Below are 16,487 nucleotides of genomic sequence, written 5' to 3'. Positions count from 1 at the left end.
CTAATTAAGTTATTCACTAATCACGCGTTAAAATCATCGAGAAGTCACTTTTCATATGAAATGACTAAATCGCATGTGGAAGTTTAATTATTTCTTGTTACGTATCAATCTATTATTTCGCGGCGGTTGCTAAATTATCATGTAGTAAAAAAAAAGGTGAAGAAAAATAGCTATTGACCTACATTGGTTGGTGACTTATTTAGGTGCGTAGCAAAATCTAACATTGTTCTAAGATTAAATACATCATGGCCTAGCAACTTAAAGGCGTGGTGGCCGAAGGTAGGGCATCCCATTCGTCAAATTCAAGTGGTGCCGGTGAGATATATGGAGTTTCACTAGAACTCACATGTAACGTCTATTCTGGGACCACCCTCATTCTCCATCATGACTATTCGACGAAAATACTAGAGATGTATAATTTCGATAATAATTATTTGTTCGATACATTATATGGATGTTAGCCTCGAAATCAGTACTCCAACATCACCATAGCCAGGATTCAAGAACATGATAACGGAGAGCAAGTGATTTGTGCACCTATTTTGGAGATCGTTGTCCTTGATGCGGGATATCGATGGTCACATTAAGTTTCAAGCCTTCTTCTTGATCGCTCTCCTTTAACACCGGCTTTAATAAGACTACCCTGCACTCTCTCCTTATGAGGCGATGCGTGCTTTTAGGATTAAAGAAGAAACTTGAAAACTATTTATAGAGCTTTCAGTTACAAGCTTTTTTATCATAGATCGGACTTTACTCGGCTAATACTAGCAATCTCATATTAAATTTACTAAGAATTTTTATATCTAACTTTATTAGATCAACTCGTATAATGGTAAATTACAATATTAATCACATCAGAAAAATTTTTACAATGAATTCTAAGGGTAAATTACAATACTAACCACGTCAGAAAAACTTTTACAATGAATTCTAAGGGTAAATTACAATATTAACCACGTTAGAAAAACTTTTACAATGAATTCTAAGGATGTTTTTGCATTAGTTTTTTATCGTATGTATAGTCACATATCAAATGTATCATCGTTCTAGCGACGGCAATTGCATCTTTATTTTGCCATCCCAACTGCAGTCTCGCCAGTACCGGTTCCGGTCGTTCTCACGAGTTGTATCTACATGTGTCAGATTCCACACATTTCAAGCCATATGTGTATAATTATCATCTCCTTTCACTTGCCTATGCCCTACCATATTGGTGTCCAACTTTGGTGAAGTTAAGGCAATGGCGGTGGTCCAACCAAAAAAGAAGTTTTGGCCCCACGAACTCGACGGGTCGCGTTCGGAAACATGGAGATGAATGATAATGGACAGCGAATTGTACAAGTGTAGGGAAGACCCCCCTCCTTGGCTGTTGCCATCAATGGCCATTTGCTTCCAACCTCCTTCCTCCTTCCAGCTTGAGATATTTTTTTCCTTTCCTTTTATCGTTATCCACTTCCCTCCCTTTTCTTGAAATAGGAAAAAAAAAGGAAACTACGAAAAAAAATCGAAGTGAAAGAGGATGAACAAAAGCCCTTCCTTTCTTAGCATCACGCAAAGCGGCCGGAAAACGATGGAGAATCTGGCCATTTTGAAGGGGGAAAATGGTGATATGACAGGCGCCTCTGTACTTCCTTTTTTCGTTGAGCAGCTGAAACACGCACTGACACTAGAACCCTCGTTTTTTCCGTGAGTTTTTCTCTTAGTGGATCCTTGAAAAAATATGATGTCGTTTCGGGTAATACAAGGCTGCGTTTGGACCCACAAAAGAATAATGGTAAATATTTATTATGGTCTAATTATGGTGGATGAATGGCATGTGGAACATATCCAAATGTTGTTCATTTTAAATTAGTATAGTAGTGGGTTATTAATTTCCCAAGCCATTCCTCAAATCACCCACGAATGAATTTGAATCTTATCCTTTCTTGAACATCGAAATTTTTCCATTTCCCAAAATGGAACTCTATTCCGTGCCTAAAGAAGTGGATTTCATTCACCCAACATGCAATTTCCAATAAATATTGACAAGTGTAAAAAAAAAATGTTGATAAAAAAAGAAAAAAAGGGTGATTTTTCTTCGATTAACTTGATGGTAACTTGGTAACACTTTAATAATCTACATTTTAGTAAATTTTAACTTATCAACTTTTATTCATATAATTTGATAGCACTTTGAATACATTAATTTCCATAGGAAGTAATCAACATAAGAAAATAAAGCTTTGGTTCCACCATGTAGGCTTGTTTGCATTTTCATTTAAAAAAAAAAAAATCTAGGACTACGTTGGATTTTTTTTTTTTTTTTTTGGGTTGGATGACTAAATTATTTTTTTTTATTTGTCAAAAGAAAGATTTCATTCACTTTTTAACATAATACTCAAGATGTACATAGCCTAGCAAATCTCGAAAAACTGTGGAAGAGATCTACCACTGTAAATGTTTGGAAGCCAAGCACTAGATTTGGTGATAAGCATACGTCAAAATCTTCCACTCCATTTGCAACAGCTTGCGGTGCACAACTAGATTCGACGTTTTCATTACCATCGTCAAATACATAGAAGGAACTCCCAAATTTATATATAGATCTAGTTTGGAATAGTATGACTCTCGGATCTAGACGTAAATGTAAATCGGGAGAGGAGAGCAACCTATTCTCGAAAAGTTGTGGAACCTTGCACAAACATCCTCCTCAATGGCTGCCGACTAAATAAATGGCCGAACTGGTCTTCATGTTCACCTAAGGTTAGTTTTAGAAATTTATTCACACACAACTCCCAAAACAAAACGAGAGAGAAAAGAAAAGATAGTCATAGTAAAGAAAAATAAAATCAAAGACTAAGTAATATCGGAGAACTTCAAAAGAGGGGAGAGTTTTTGAAAGATAAGGGGGTTTGCCAATAGAGAGGGAAAAGAGCAAAACCCTTCAATATAGTTTTCATAGATTCAATTGGATGCTTTAGAACTTGATTTTATTCATATGTTAGGTTTAGAACTTCTGTAGTATTTTTTTCTAGGGGTGTCAAAAACCAAATCAAAAACTAAACTAAATTAAAAATTTCAATTTTTTTTTTCAGTTCGGATAATATTAAAAACCAAAATTTTTTTAATCGATTTTGTTAACGGAACCAAACTAATAAAATCTAAAAATTTCATACCTTCTTCCATCTCACTTCCTTCATCAAATACATTTTCCTTTTATTTTTTTCTTTTATAAAAAGTAATTTTTAAATATTTTTCATTCTTTTTTTCTTTTTCTTGCTAGAGGTAAGCTAGAGCCTCACTAGGAGCCTTGCCTAGCTTGTGGGAGGCTTGACCTCACCAAATTAGGTGGGCTTGAGTTCACTGGCATCAAGCGAGGTGAAGCCTCCCCTTGCCTTTGGGCGGTTGCCTCTGGTTGGTCGCATCGACTAGCCAAATGAAGAAGAAGAAAAAAGACAAAGAAATAAAAGGAAAAATTAATAAAAAATTAATAATTGAAAAAAAAAAAATAAAAAATTTATTGAAAGGGGTACAATATATAACAACAAAAAAATAGAAATCGAAAAACCGAACAAAACTGAACTGAATTAAACAGTGATTTTGGTTCGGTTCGGTTTTCCAAAAAAATCAAATCGAACCAAACCACTTACACGTCTCACTTTTTCCCTTTTTTTAACATTTATCAACTCTTTCACAAACCTATTAATAGGAATAAGAAACAGTTTATTTTTAATGAATAGTATATGTCCCTTAAAATGTCATTTATTTTTTGAACAAATTATACAGTGACGCACGCTACAGAAGAATGCATATATTCTTAGGATGTGACTGGCCTATGGCATGCCAATACATCAATTTCACTTGGTCCTAGTTTAATGATTGGCATGCTTTAAAGTAAATGTTTGAATTCAGCAACATTAGCACTTTAGACTTGATATGCAAATGATGACCTCCAATCACAAGTACGGTCAACATAGGTTGACCTCGAAGATACTCTCTTTAAGGAAATAGCAAGCCCATCCCATTAAGTTTTGGGCCTTCATTGGGTGGGCCACAATGATCTTGTCCATGTTTCCAGTTAGGGGTAGTTTTATTTGCTGAAAAATTGTGAGTCTTGGAGTGAGGTTATAATAAAAAAATTATAATATGAAATTGAGTGGTAAAGAAAATTTGGAATAGAGCTCTATCTTCCATCATATTTTTGGAACCTACATAGGAGTGATATTTTGGAGATTAACATATGATCAATTCTTACTAAGGATTTGATCTCTCAAATGTTGTTTTAGGTTTTCCTAAGATTTTCTTTATTATATAAAGAGAGAAAAAAAGGATATATCATGCTTGGTCACCCTCAATCTTGTAGGAGGTTTCCATGTAGCTACTAATTTTGGCAGTAGAAATCCTTGCACGGTGCTGGTTTTGCAAGTTTTGACATGATGCCAACCTTGATGTAATGGGTATGATTTTTTTTCTCATTTAGGGTGAATTATGGAAAACCCGAGATGGATTAAATTATATATGACCAATATTATTATTCACAATATCACCCTGCATGTCTATACAATATACTGTTATTGACAAAAACATGCCATGTGATGTAATGGCTGAAATTTTCTCATTTAGGGTAAATTATGAAAAACCTGCAATAAATTAAATTATATACAAATGATATAATTATTCACAATTTCACCCAGCACGTCTATATAATATACTATCATCAACGGAAACATGCACTACTTAACACATATAGATGCACCCCAAGTGTTTGCCGAACATATATAATACGAAAAAGTAATATCACTCAAGTGGACGCATGGGATAATAATACTTTTCATGATTCTAGGAATGGCAATGTAGTAATGCATGCTTTGCGTACCGCCGGTTATATTGATTTTGCTTCACCTTTCTAACACCGTGGTCTTTGCGCAAGTCTTAAACCATCTAACTGAGTGACATTTCAACCCTCACATCTGCAGATTGAGAGAAAAGAAGAAGAGGGGAGGAGAAAAGAGAAGAAAAGAAAGACAGCTTGTAGCCTATGGTTGAGTAGAGGATCGGAGCCAACGCTCTATTTTGACTAAAATAAAGTCCCTTGCTAAAGACGTAAATTGATTTAAATCAATTCTGTGAAGGTCAATTTTTGTGATTTTTGCCTTCTACGATGTCGCCATTGTGAATACATAAAAATGTGTACCCATAGACACGTAAGAGTAACTGAAGGCGTTTGCCTATTTGGCGGAAAATATTTTCTCCATTTTTGGCGGAAAATATTTTCTCCATTTTTATCACAATCTCGACCGTTAAGTTCAAAAGAAAATTTTTTTTTAAAAAATCATGTAAATTTTTTGTCGAAACAATCAATCGTATAAACCTGGGTCCTTATTTAAGTTGAGCTTGAGTCCCTATTGCCCATGATGGAGTCCCCAAAAAAAAAAAAAAGACCCCAATTTTAAAAAAATCATAAATTATTTTTCAAAATACAAACTATATTTTATGGTAACAAACTTGAAAATCCCGGCATAAAAATAAAACCATTTTCCTCAAGACTAAGCCTAGGGACCCTTGAAGTTGAGCTTGAGTCACCAGTGCTCATGATGGAGTCCTTGAAAGCTTGGTTGGGGTCCCACCGATCAAGCCAAGTTGCTCGAGGTCAAGACCAAGACCCAATGCCTACATCTGGGATTGTGACGGCCAAGCCTGAGACCTCAACAACCGAGTCCAGGTCTCAAAACGCGGGTTTGAACTTAAGACTTTTCTCAAATGTGTGTTTTTTATATTTTCTAGTAACTAAGATCGAAAATGACTTCTACTTTCTTTTTTTTTTTTAGCAAAACACAACCTAACGTAATAAAAATAAAATCATTTTCCTTGAAACTAAGTTCTTTGAAAACTACCTTCTAATTAAACTTTATTTAATGAACCAAACGGGAAACTATTTTCTAATAACATGAGCATAAACGAGAGATAAGAAATCTAAACCATGACTTTCTTGTGTTAATTATTTGTTATATCCGGTGCTCGTCGTTCTATTTGTCTAGTAATTGTGCACCGCCACAAAAAGAAAGTTTACATTGTCACTTTCATTACCGGCCATGAGCAGAAAACAGCGTTAGACCTTCATCACGAGCGGCGAGCCCCGACCCGGATGCGAGCTTTGCGGCCCGACAAGGGCGGTCATCGGAGCCACAGCGGCAGCTTGTTTGCTGCCGGTGGGGAAGGCAAACGAGGAGGGAGAGGTGACCCATATATATCCCACGTTGGAGTGTCTATGAGATCATGTAGCTGATGAACAGTAATTACAACATCGTGGATTAAAAGATAGGAAGATTAAATTTTCAGATTAAGTCGTCATCAATCCATATCTCGAACACGAGCATCTAATTGATTTTGCTTACGTGCTGCTATTTAGGATAACTCATTAAATTTTATAAAATAATCTGGAAGGGTAGACCTAACTCTGTAAATAAGTTGGCGTCATTTTACCCTTGATTTTATCAAGAACGACAATTGCAAAATTACATTAAAGTCGGCCCAGTTAATATATATAATATTTTCGACCAAAAAAATATATAATATTTACTTAATGGTACCCAGTTAACATCCTGCTTAGGTCATGCGCTCTCCTTTTTTTCGTGTTGCGTGTCGATTTGCATTCCTGCAAAAATACTATATAACTCTTGTTGTTCCGTCTGTTCTAGAGTAAAAAAATAATAATATATATAATATTTAAAAATTTCGTGGTGGGCTTTGTGGGATTTTCTCAAATTTTCTAGGAGATTAAGGTGATGAAAAAGGAAAAATAGACAACTTTGAAGATAATATATTATATGTTTGATGTGCGCAGAAACTAATATGAATATAAAATCCTCATTATAGATGAATACCACACTTAGATTTTGAAAGAGTGAATTCAATTGAGTCAGAAATGGGTTGTGAAATTATGTATGAAAAATGGAAGCTTGATTGATCTATAATTAGCAATCAATCTTGGTATTGACTTTTGGATTATGAATTGTTCATGAAAATGAGAGCAGACAATTTTTATAAGAAAATTGAATGAAAATTAGAATTGAAAAGAAAGCAACACGTGTCCTTAGGATAAGCGAATTCTAGATTATGTTGGATGATTAGGCTAATTAAATATCTGGTGACCTAACAGAATGTTCCCCGTAGACAAAATGATGGTCTCCTCCTTTTTTTTTTTTTGGTCGGTATAAATAAATTGTTTCCCTCTCCTAACTCATCGGCCCTTTATTTATAATTTTTAATCCAACATTATTTCCGGATACAATCTTTCACTTTGAAATTACACTCCATAGAAATTTATAAACTATATCTTATGTATTGGAAATACTGGCACTTTTGAATTCTATCATCTTCTTTTTTCTTAATAGGTGCATTACTTTTGTGAAGGATTATTATTTTCTTAATATGTTACAAAGAATGCAAATAATCCATAGCGAAATGTGTCACCACGAGCTAGATGTGTCTTTATTTGTATAGCGCAACAGGTTTCACTATGCATGATCCAAGATTTGCTTGCTTGCCACCTCAATACCGTTACTACTCTTCATCCAAGCTGTCTGACTACTAGTATAATTCCAATAATTTTTTGTTGTTTTCAAAATATTAAAAAGGAATCCTTAAACTTGTAAGAGCAAAAACCCCACATATAAATAATCATAACTTCTTCACGAAGTCAGTAACCTTTAATTAGAAAAAGGAAACTACAACGAAAATCATGTAAGACGTGTCATTTTCATGTCGTCGACCATTCTTTATAAAAATAATTGATTTTGAATTCATTCATAATTTCTCTACAAGAACGAATAGTAGCTTCACAGGTTGGGAATTCCAATTTCCATATTTTGAGATGTTTTATTTGAATTTTAGCAGCTACTATAAAATATTAGGGATTGAGCTTATCCTTCGCATCAATTGAATAATCCCAATTGCATCGTGACCCATACACAAAATACATTCTTACATCAACAAAATTAAAAATATATATTTTTATTTTTTTTTTATCTATCTCTATTGTTTAAGTAAAAAGGTTAGTTCGTGGAATCCTATATAACGAGACGAAGGTCACGTCAGTCTGCCATTGCTGGCGTCACACAGAAGAGAGAGAGAGAGAGAGAGAGCGAGTGGCGAAGTGGACGATCGGAGAAGACAAATCTCGAAGCTTCCTCGTTCCGGCGAAATCCCTCCGCCGGCGAGCATGCAATCTCCGGTCGCGCGCCGCCTCCGTTGATCTTCCGTCCCCCCGCTTCTCGATTCTTCCGAGCTCGAAACCCTCGTCTCGGGGCGCGCGCGCGCGCTCGCGGCTCCTGCTCGGCTCGTGAGCTCCGTTTATCCCTTCCGTCTGCTCTTTTTTCCGCGTGGTTTTTCGGCTTTTTCTGACCGTCCTTTTTCCGGCGTTGAACTGGAGCAGGAGCGGAAGGTCGAGTCGTTAGTCTCGCCGTTTCGCGCGGGAGCGTGTCTGGGAGCTCTGATCTTCGTCGGTCTCGCTGGGACTGGTAACGGGAAGAGCGATTTCGCCTAAATTAGGACTCGCCGAGGTCGCGTTCCGCCATTTTGAGCTGGTTTTTCTGCAGGTTCGCTACTTGAAAATTTTCTCTTTCCGACTCGTATGTGATGAAGCCCTTTAGTTGCTTGCTCGAATTGAACTGACGGAGACTTCACGAGGCGGGAATTCGACTCTTTGTGGTATTTTTAGGAGGAGATCATTAACTTGTTCTTAAAGATTGACTGTAAGTCGACGATGTCGGCCTATTTTTTTGTGGCCAGCCCATACCTTAGAGAACATGTCGAAGACAAGAATATTTTTTTTTTTGCTAATGCTAAATGTGAAGTATGTACTCACGGGAGATTGTCATTTTAATGCGTGATAGTGGGTGCTCTGTTGTAAAGCACCGTGTTGACTTGGATAATAATGCTATTAGGATCTCCATAGGGCTCTGTAATGGGGGATTATGTCTGATTAGCTTTTTCTTTATTTATTGTTTTTGTGGTTTTCATGAATTCTTTTTGTGGATTCTCCACTTGGGGTAGGCATAGCTTGGTTAGATTTAATGGCAAATTGGGTTTCCGATGGGGTCCAAAGCCCTTCAAAAGTCACCACTGGCAAAGCCTCCGTATTTTGAGCTGCTTTAGGTCTCTTAGGGTTTCTTGCAAATCTCCTTATCTTGCAATGAGATATTCCCACTCTATGTTCCTTTATGGCGTCGTCTTTCTTAGATACTAAGCGTTATTCATGAGTTTGAGTTTGTTGTAGCTGATGTGATATGTATACGTTACAGTTCGTCATTTTTGTTTGACTCAAGCGGAGACGAGCTGATGCAGCCACGTTAGAATATAGTCTAACGTTCCTAATCTGTCGCCGAGCTGGAGCAAATGTCTTTCCGTAGCATAGTTCGTGACATAAGGGATGGGTTTGGAAGCTTATCCAGGCGAAGTTTTGAGGTGAGGTTGCCTGGCCACATAAGAGGGAAATCACATGGTTCTCAAGATTTCCATGATCAGCCCCTGGTGATCCAAACGAGCAGATGGGCCAGCCTTCCTCCTGAGCTTTTACGCGACGTTATCAGGAGATTAGAGGCGAGTGAGACCACTTGGCCTGCTCGGAAACATGTTGTTGCCTGTGCTGGAGTTTGCAGATCATGGAGGGCAATGTGCAAGGAAATTGTTAGATGTCCTGAAATCTCTGGCAAGATTACTTTCCCTGTCTCACTGAAGCAGGTACTTTCCTTAAAGATTTCATTGTTGGGGCCACTTGTAGTGCATATTTCTGTTCTACTTTTTAGCTGGTGAGTTGACAAAAGTTTCCCCAATTGTCTCGGACAGCCAGGACCTCGGGATGGAGCTATTCAGTGTTTTATCAAAAGGGACAAATCTAAATTGACTTACCGCCTCTTCCTCTGCCTTGGCCCTGGTAAGTTCCCAGTTTTCTAACTAAAGATGTCAAAAATGGAGTGCTTGTTGGCTTGTCTTGTTGGTACTTGAACAGTTCTTGCAGTGTCATTTATGATAAAGGCCGTGGTGTCTGAAATTTAAAGTAGACAGCTTTAGTGATCTGTACTTGGAAAGTTTAATTATCTAGTTAGTATTGATTTTTTTGAAAAGTCCTGGCTAGTTTCTTTGTATAAGTGAAGGAGACTAATTTGATTGTGTTGTTTTTTTTTTTTTTTTTTTTTGGGGGGGGTGGGGGGTTGTTGGGGGTTCGTGCTTTTACATTAAAAGTCTGTAATCTTTGATATTTGGAAATTATTCTGCTTGCCCTCCGACCCTGTTTTGTTTTTACATTGATTTATGAATGCATAGCTTCTTATTAACTAGGTCTAAAATGCTAAACTGCTTGTTGAGGCCATGTCTGGCTAAAAGTTGTGTATCAATAAATGTTTCGAATTCATCTCCATTTGGTTAATCCCATGCAAAGATACAATTTTTGTTTTTACATTGATTTATGAATGCATAGCTTCTTATTAACTAGGTCTAAAATGCTAAACTGCTTGTTGAGGCCATGTCTGGCTAAAAGTTGTGTATCAATAAATGTTTCGAATTCATCTCCATTTGGTTAATCCCATGCAAAGATACAATTTTTCTCGCCTTCTTAATTGCGCAGATTTCATTTTTTATTTTGTCAACGACATGATCCGGGTAGTTATTTGCACAAGTGTCTCATAAATGACCTTTCTTATCCTACTCATCCAAGGGAGAAGAGGAACCTTTCTTAATCACCTCGCCTTACAACTGTAATGAAGTTAATTTTACAACCATTGGATGACCAGACCTCTACCTGATCTGACGGTATTCGCGAAAGCTTCTCATAAATGACCTTCCTTATCCACTCGTCCAATTTAATGAAAAAATAGAATTAGACTTGTTTTCTAGCACTTTGCTCCTTCCCCTCATCTCAAATATTAAAACCAAAAATAGCTCTTCAGTTATACTTGTCTTACCTGCACAATGACAGTGAATGGAAAGCCAAGTTCATGACAGAGATGCAAAAAACTCACTGTGTAAGCCAGACAACAGAAACAACAAACATCAGTTTTTATCCCAATTTCTCTATGACTTCGCTATGTGGATCTTCTCATGCGATTCCGCTCATTTTTGTATGAAGCCTTCATCTAGTTTGTTGGAGAGGTTAGAAACAGTCTTTTATGCATAAGTTTGTATGTGGGTGGCTTCTACTCCAAGCCGTTTGTAATGAAGTTAATTTTACAACCATTGGATGACCAGACCTCTACCTGATCTGACGGTATTCGCGAAAGCTTCTCATAAATGACCTTCCTTATCCACTCGTCCAATTTAATGAAAAATAGAATTAGACTTGTTTTCTAGCACTTTGCTCCTTCCCCTCATCTCAAATATTAAAACCAAAAATAGCTCTTCAGTTATACTTGTCTTACCTGCACAATGACAGTGAATGGAAAGCCAAGTTCATGACAGAGAGATGCAAAAAACTCACTGTGTAAGCCAGACAACAGAAACAACAAACATCAGTTTTTATCCCAATTTCTCTATGACTTCGCTATGTGGATCTTCTCATGCGATTCCGCTCATTTTTGTATGAAGCCTTCATCTAGTTTGTTGGAGAGGTTAGAAACAGTCTTTTATGCATAAGTTTGTATGTGGGTGGCTTCTACTCCAAGCCGTTTGTAATGAAGTTAATTTTACAACCATTGGATGACCAGACCTCTACCTGATCTGACGGTATTCGCGAAAGCTTCTCATAAATGACCTTCCTTATCCACTCGTCCAATTTAATGAAAAAATAGAATTAGACTTGTTTTCTAGCACTCTGCTCCTTCCCCTCATCTCAAATATTAAAACCAAAAATAGCTCTTCAGTTATACTTGTCTTACCTGCACGATGACAGTGAATGGAAAGCCAAGTTCATGACAGAGAGATGCAAAAAACTCACTGTGTAAGCCAGACAACAGAAACAACAAACATCAGTTTTTATCCCAATTTCTCTATGACTTCACTATGTGGATCTTCTCATGCGATTCCACTCATTTTTGTATGAAGCCTTCATCTAGTTTGTTGGAGAGGTTAGAAACAGTCTTTTATGCATAAGTTTGTATGTGGGTGGCTTCTACTCCAAGCCGTTTGTATAGGGGTGATACTCCCTTGTTACCTTCTTGATGAAATCTTAATTATCATTAAAAAGAAAAGATCCAAAAAGTCGAGATCTCTCTTTACGGCCTTGTTCCGTGGCTTTCAAGTCTTCCTTATTCCTTGTAGCCCTAATCTGCACTCTAGAATTGCATCTTTCATTTAAACATGCAAACGTTGTCTTTCTATGTGTCCCATCACCTTGAACAAACTTCTTTCATCTTGTCCACAGTTGCAGCCATAATTCGTTTCCATGAATGTTGCTATTTGAAATCTTATCCCATAGTTAGTTTCAACTCATCAATTCCTTTTTTATTATACTTCTGTAGTGCCCGTGTTGCTCCTTTGTACTTAACCTTAAGTTTCTTTTTGCGATTGTTGAACACACCAGATGCATCTTTCCATTCCTTTATCCTGCGTGTGTTTGGTTCTTGAGATTCCAATATCTCGATTCATCTATTCACAAAGTAGATTCAAGATTACTTAATCACTTAACTCCTTTGTACATCCTGGTTTACAATTCTTACTACCAAGTCACCTGGAGTCTTACCTTTGCTGAACTTGAACTCCATATAATTTTTATTTTGATGGACTTAAATGGAGATTCCAAAGTTCAGAATTTAATCTTGAATGTATACCTAGTATGATTTTGTCATTAAAACCTTCTTTTTTGTGTACAGTGGAGGAAATCCACTTTGAAGAATCCTGTTGAGTCTGTACATTACTAGACCGAGAAAGTGGATTTACGGCTCTTTAGCTATAAAACAGTCAGGGCTGCTAGAGTTCCCTTTGTTTGCACCAGTGGGTCCTAGTGTATTAATGCTACTGTTAGTGCCTGATGGTCTTGAATCACTTCCTACCATGCTGTTCTTACTTATGCATTCTTGTTTATATTTAAAAATGTCTAGACGTTTAAAGAGAATTTTAAGGTTTATTTTTTATTTTTTTTTATCTTTGGACCAATTTTCTCCGTGGGCCTTCGTGGATTCGATAAACTGCTCGGGGAGAACTGTTCTGTAGGAAAATGCAATTCTGTAAACACAGGGAACCAGGATTTGCAATTCAATTTTAGACTCTTTATCTAATTTTGAAGAGTGGTACTCACTTTTGTTCTTATGTCTTCAAGCAATCAAACTATCTTCGAATGGATGTGCTGATGATTTTAGAGGTCCTTCCTTTCTAAGAAGCCTCTCATTTTGTTGTTTTCTGTTTGTCACCTGAAGGCTTATATTAAGGCATTATAGTCACCCTCTCATCTCACTTATCAAAAGATAATCGCCTCCTATTTGAATCAGTTCCCTGGTTCTTATTATTTATGCACGGGGCTTAATGATTGTCGATCCTATCTCTTCGCAGGTCTGCTGGTTGAGAATGGCAAGTTCCTTCTCTCTGCAAAACGGACAAGGAGAACTACTTGCACTGAGTATGTGATCTCCATGGATGTGGATAATGTATCAAGATCAAGTAACACCTACATTGGAAAATTGAGGTGAGAGAAGCTGTTGGTGTTTTATCCTCTTTCCCATTGTGTTTAAAGACAAAGATACTAAGTTTACACCCTTGAAGATTTCTATCAAGGGATAGGAATTTTGCTTAATTTAAAAGTTTGATCCTTTTGATGGTCATTAGGATTTGTTGGATTGGGACAGCCCATCAATCATATCTTCTTTAGGCCATGCCTTTATATTTAGTTTGTGACAGATTCTATGAAACTAATACTCTTTAACACAAGCATTAGTGATTTATTTGTACTGGTATCACTATTTCTCCTGAAATTCTCTTAGGAGAGTAGTTCTATTTGTAATGGTTGTGCTAATATTCAAGGATCTTCAAAAGAATAGATAAGATGGCTTTGTTTATACAGCATAAGAGACCAAAACCCTTATCAGCTTAATTAAAGCTAATCTTCTAACTGCCAAGGTGGCTTGATAAAAGAGTACATAAGATGGCTCTATTCATTGTTAGGCCAGGAAAGATACCAAAAGGGAGTGCAAATTATTCTTAGTTCCTGACTGTACTATTTTGGGTACTGGCGAGATAAAAAGAAATGGAAAACAATTACCACTATGGTGGTCGGCCTAGTGGTAAAGTGGTCATCCGTGTTCCATGAGTTCATGAGCGATTCACATCCTGAGCAAACATCTGAACAGTTCGTGTTATATTGCCTAGCTTCGGTATACCTCTTTGGGGAGATTTTGTGGCTACTAGCATCTTGGTGGGGCTACGTTGACGGCTGGCCAACCTCTGACCTCTGGGTTGTGGGTGGTGCGAAATGTGTTATGGTTGAAATCAAACATTTTGAAGCAGGCGTAAGACCATTATAGTAAGGCCCAGAAGGCTTGCTAGCACTGGTTGCCCCCCTCTCCATCCTATTTTTTTTATAAAGAAAAAAAGATTTATGAAATGGTAAACCTTTAAAGTTGGGAAACAAGAAGCTGGCTTGCAGATTTTTAGGCTGTTGCTGTTGTTGATAGCATTTGCGCCAACTTGAACTGTAGAGCTTCTGTATTATTGGCTTTTTAGCTGAGCCTTATGTTAATAGGGTTTTGTTGACAAGTGCCCACTTGATAAACACCTTAATATAGAAAGTGTCGTTTTCAATGCATTTTTCCCATGTTATTTGTAATCAATGTATTGGAACTGAAAATTTTTCCTTGTTACGTATGATTAACTAGTGCTCTGGAAGCACTCATTAACAAGACCATGTTAATAATAGTTCAAGACTGGCATCTCTTTGTGCCATTAACTAATACTCTCCACGAACATGCACATCTGATGCATCATTTTGTGTATGATGTTGTCCATTGGGTGCATTTGCTGTTGAGCATGGGACATGTTAACATAACCTGACTGTTTGAACGTGATAATATGGATAGATAGGAGGGAGAGGCTCTTAAGCTAGAAATAAGTAGGTCTTAGTAAAGACAACTGGTTAAAATTTGGCAAATGAAAGATTGCACACTACTCAATATGTTGTTCTTCCCTCTTGTTCCAGATCTAATTTTCTTGGCACCAAGTTCATCATCTATGATACACAGCCTCCATACAACAATGCTCAGCTTTCTCCACCTGGGCGGAGCCGCAGATTTCACTCCAAAAAAGTGTCACCTAAGGTCCCCACCGGCAGCTACAACATAGCTCAGGTCACATACGAGCTGAATGTGCTGGGCACGCGGGGTCCGCGGAGGATGCACTGCATAATGCACTCTATTCCTGCCTCAGCCCTTGAGGCAGGCAGCAGTGTCCCGGGTCAGCCAGAGATTCTTCCTCGCTCACTGGAAGATTCATTCCGGAGCATCTCTTTCTCAAGATCAATTGATAATTCAACCGAATTCAGCAGTTCCCGCTTTTGGACATCGTTGGCCCCCATGAAGAGGAAGATGAGGGAAAAGAAAGACCTTTGGTCCTTAAAAATAAGGCGCCAAGGTGGCATGAACAGTTGCAGTGTTGGTGCCTTAACTTCCGCGGAAGAGTGACTGTAGCCTCTGTAAAGAATTTTCAGTTGATAGCTGGAAACCACCAGGCAGCTGGAGCACCAACACCATCTCAGCCATCCCAGCCATCCCAGCCATCTCAGCCATCTCAGCCATCTCATTGCGACCATGATAAAATTATACTTCAGTTTGGTAAGGTCGGAAAGGATATGTTTACTATGGATTACCGGTACCCTCTATCTGCATTTCAAGCTTTTGCCATCTGTCTAACTAGCTTTGACACCAAATTGGCGTGTGAATAAAATCGGTAGGTAATAAATAAGGTTATAAAGAAGAATGTCAGGTTTTAGAAAATGAGGGGAGTTGTAAAGATATCTATTATGTGGGAGAAGGTTTTAGAAAGAGTTTGTGTTATCTATATAGAAGCAGGGTAGTTAGACCTTGGAACTGCAGAAGTTTTCATAGAGAGGGCTTGGAGTTCTCTCCCATTGATCCCTCTTCGAGTTCGCTTCATTGGGGTCTTCTTGTGTGTGTTTGTGCTGTTACCATTATGTTGCGACGACTTTTGATTTGTAAAGGATAATTGAACTCTTTGACTTTCCAAAAATTGGGAGATTAATGATGGATGAAGCTGGTCTTTATTCCATCTTCCCTTTTATTCGCCTGTTGTAAATAATCGAAGCAATTGGAAAACCTTATTGCTCCTCAAATGAACTTATATCCTTGGAAAGGTGTAATTTCCTTTGGTCTGATTAGTTAAGATCTGTATGCCTTTCTCTCTATCGCTTACATCCTACCCAAGAAGAGGAAAGAAAGAGAGACTGGATCCTTACGTCTTCCCGACGATAGGCCTCGCTTGCTCGGTATGGCTGAACGTGCTGATGGTATTTGGTTTGAGCAAGTTATTGTTGCTGTAATTTGTTGCCGAGACGGGTTAGTTATTATTAATAG

General features: G+C 37.6%; 1 protein-coding gene across 1 annotated transcript; it reads left to right on the top strand.

Annotated features, from left to right (window-relative positions):
* The first annotated feature begins 8,078 nt into the window (after positions 1–8,078).
* On the top strand, positions 8,079–16,266 carry LOC104450861 (tubby-like F-box protein 8). The gene is given in 7 exon segments (XM_010065566.3): positions 8,079–8,320; positions 8,414–8,576; positions 9,282–9,720; positions 9,826–9,913; positions 13,459–13,591; positions 15,098–15,450; positions 15,453–16,266. Coding segments are annotated over 5 exon segments (1,305 nt in total). The 5' UTR covers positions 8,079–8,320; positions 8,414–8,576; positions 9,282–9,375; the 3' UTR covers positions 15,839–16,266.
* The last annotated feature ends 221 nt before the right edge of the window (positions 16,267–16,487 follow it).

The sequence above is a fragment of the Eucalyptus grandis genome, chromosome 6, assembly GCF_016545825.1.
Source record: "Eucalyptus grandis isolate ANBG69807.140 chromosome 6, ASM1654582v1, whole genome shotgun sequence".
Lineage (NCBI taxonomy): Eukaryota > Viridiplantae > Streptophyta > Magnoliopsida > Myrtales > Myrtaceae > Eucalyptus > Eucalyptus grandis.
This window is presented reverse-complemented; position numbering and strand designations above follow the sequence as displayed.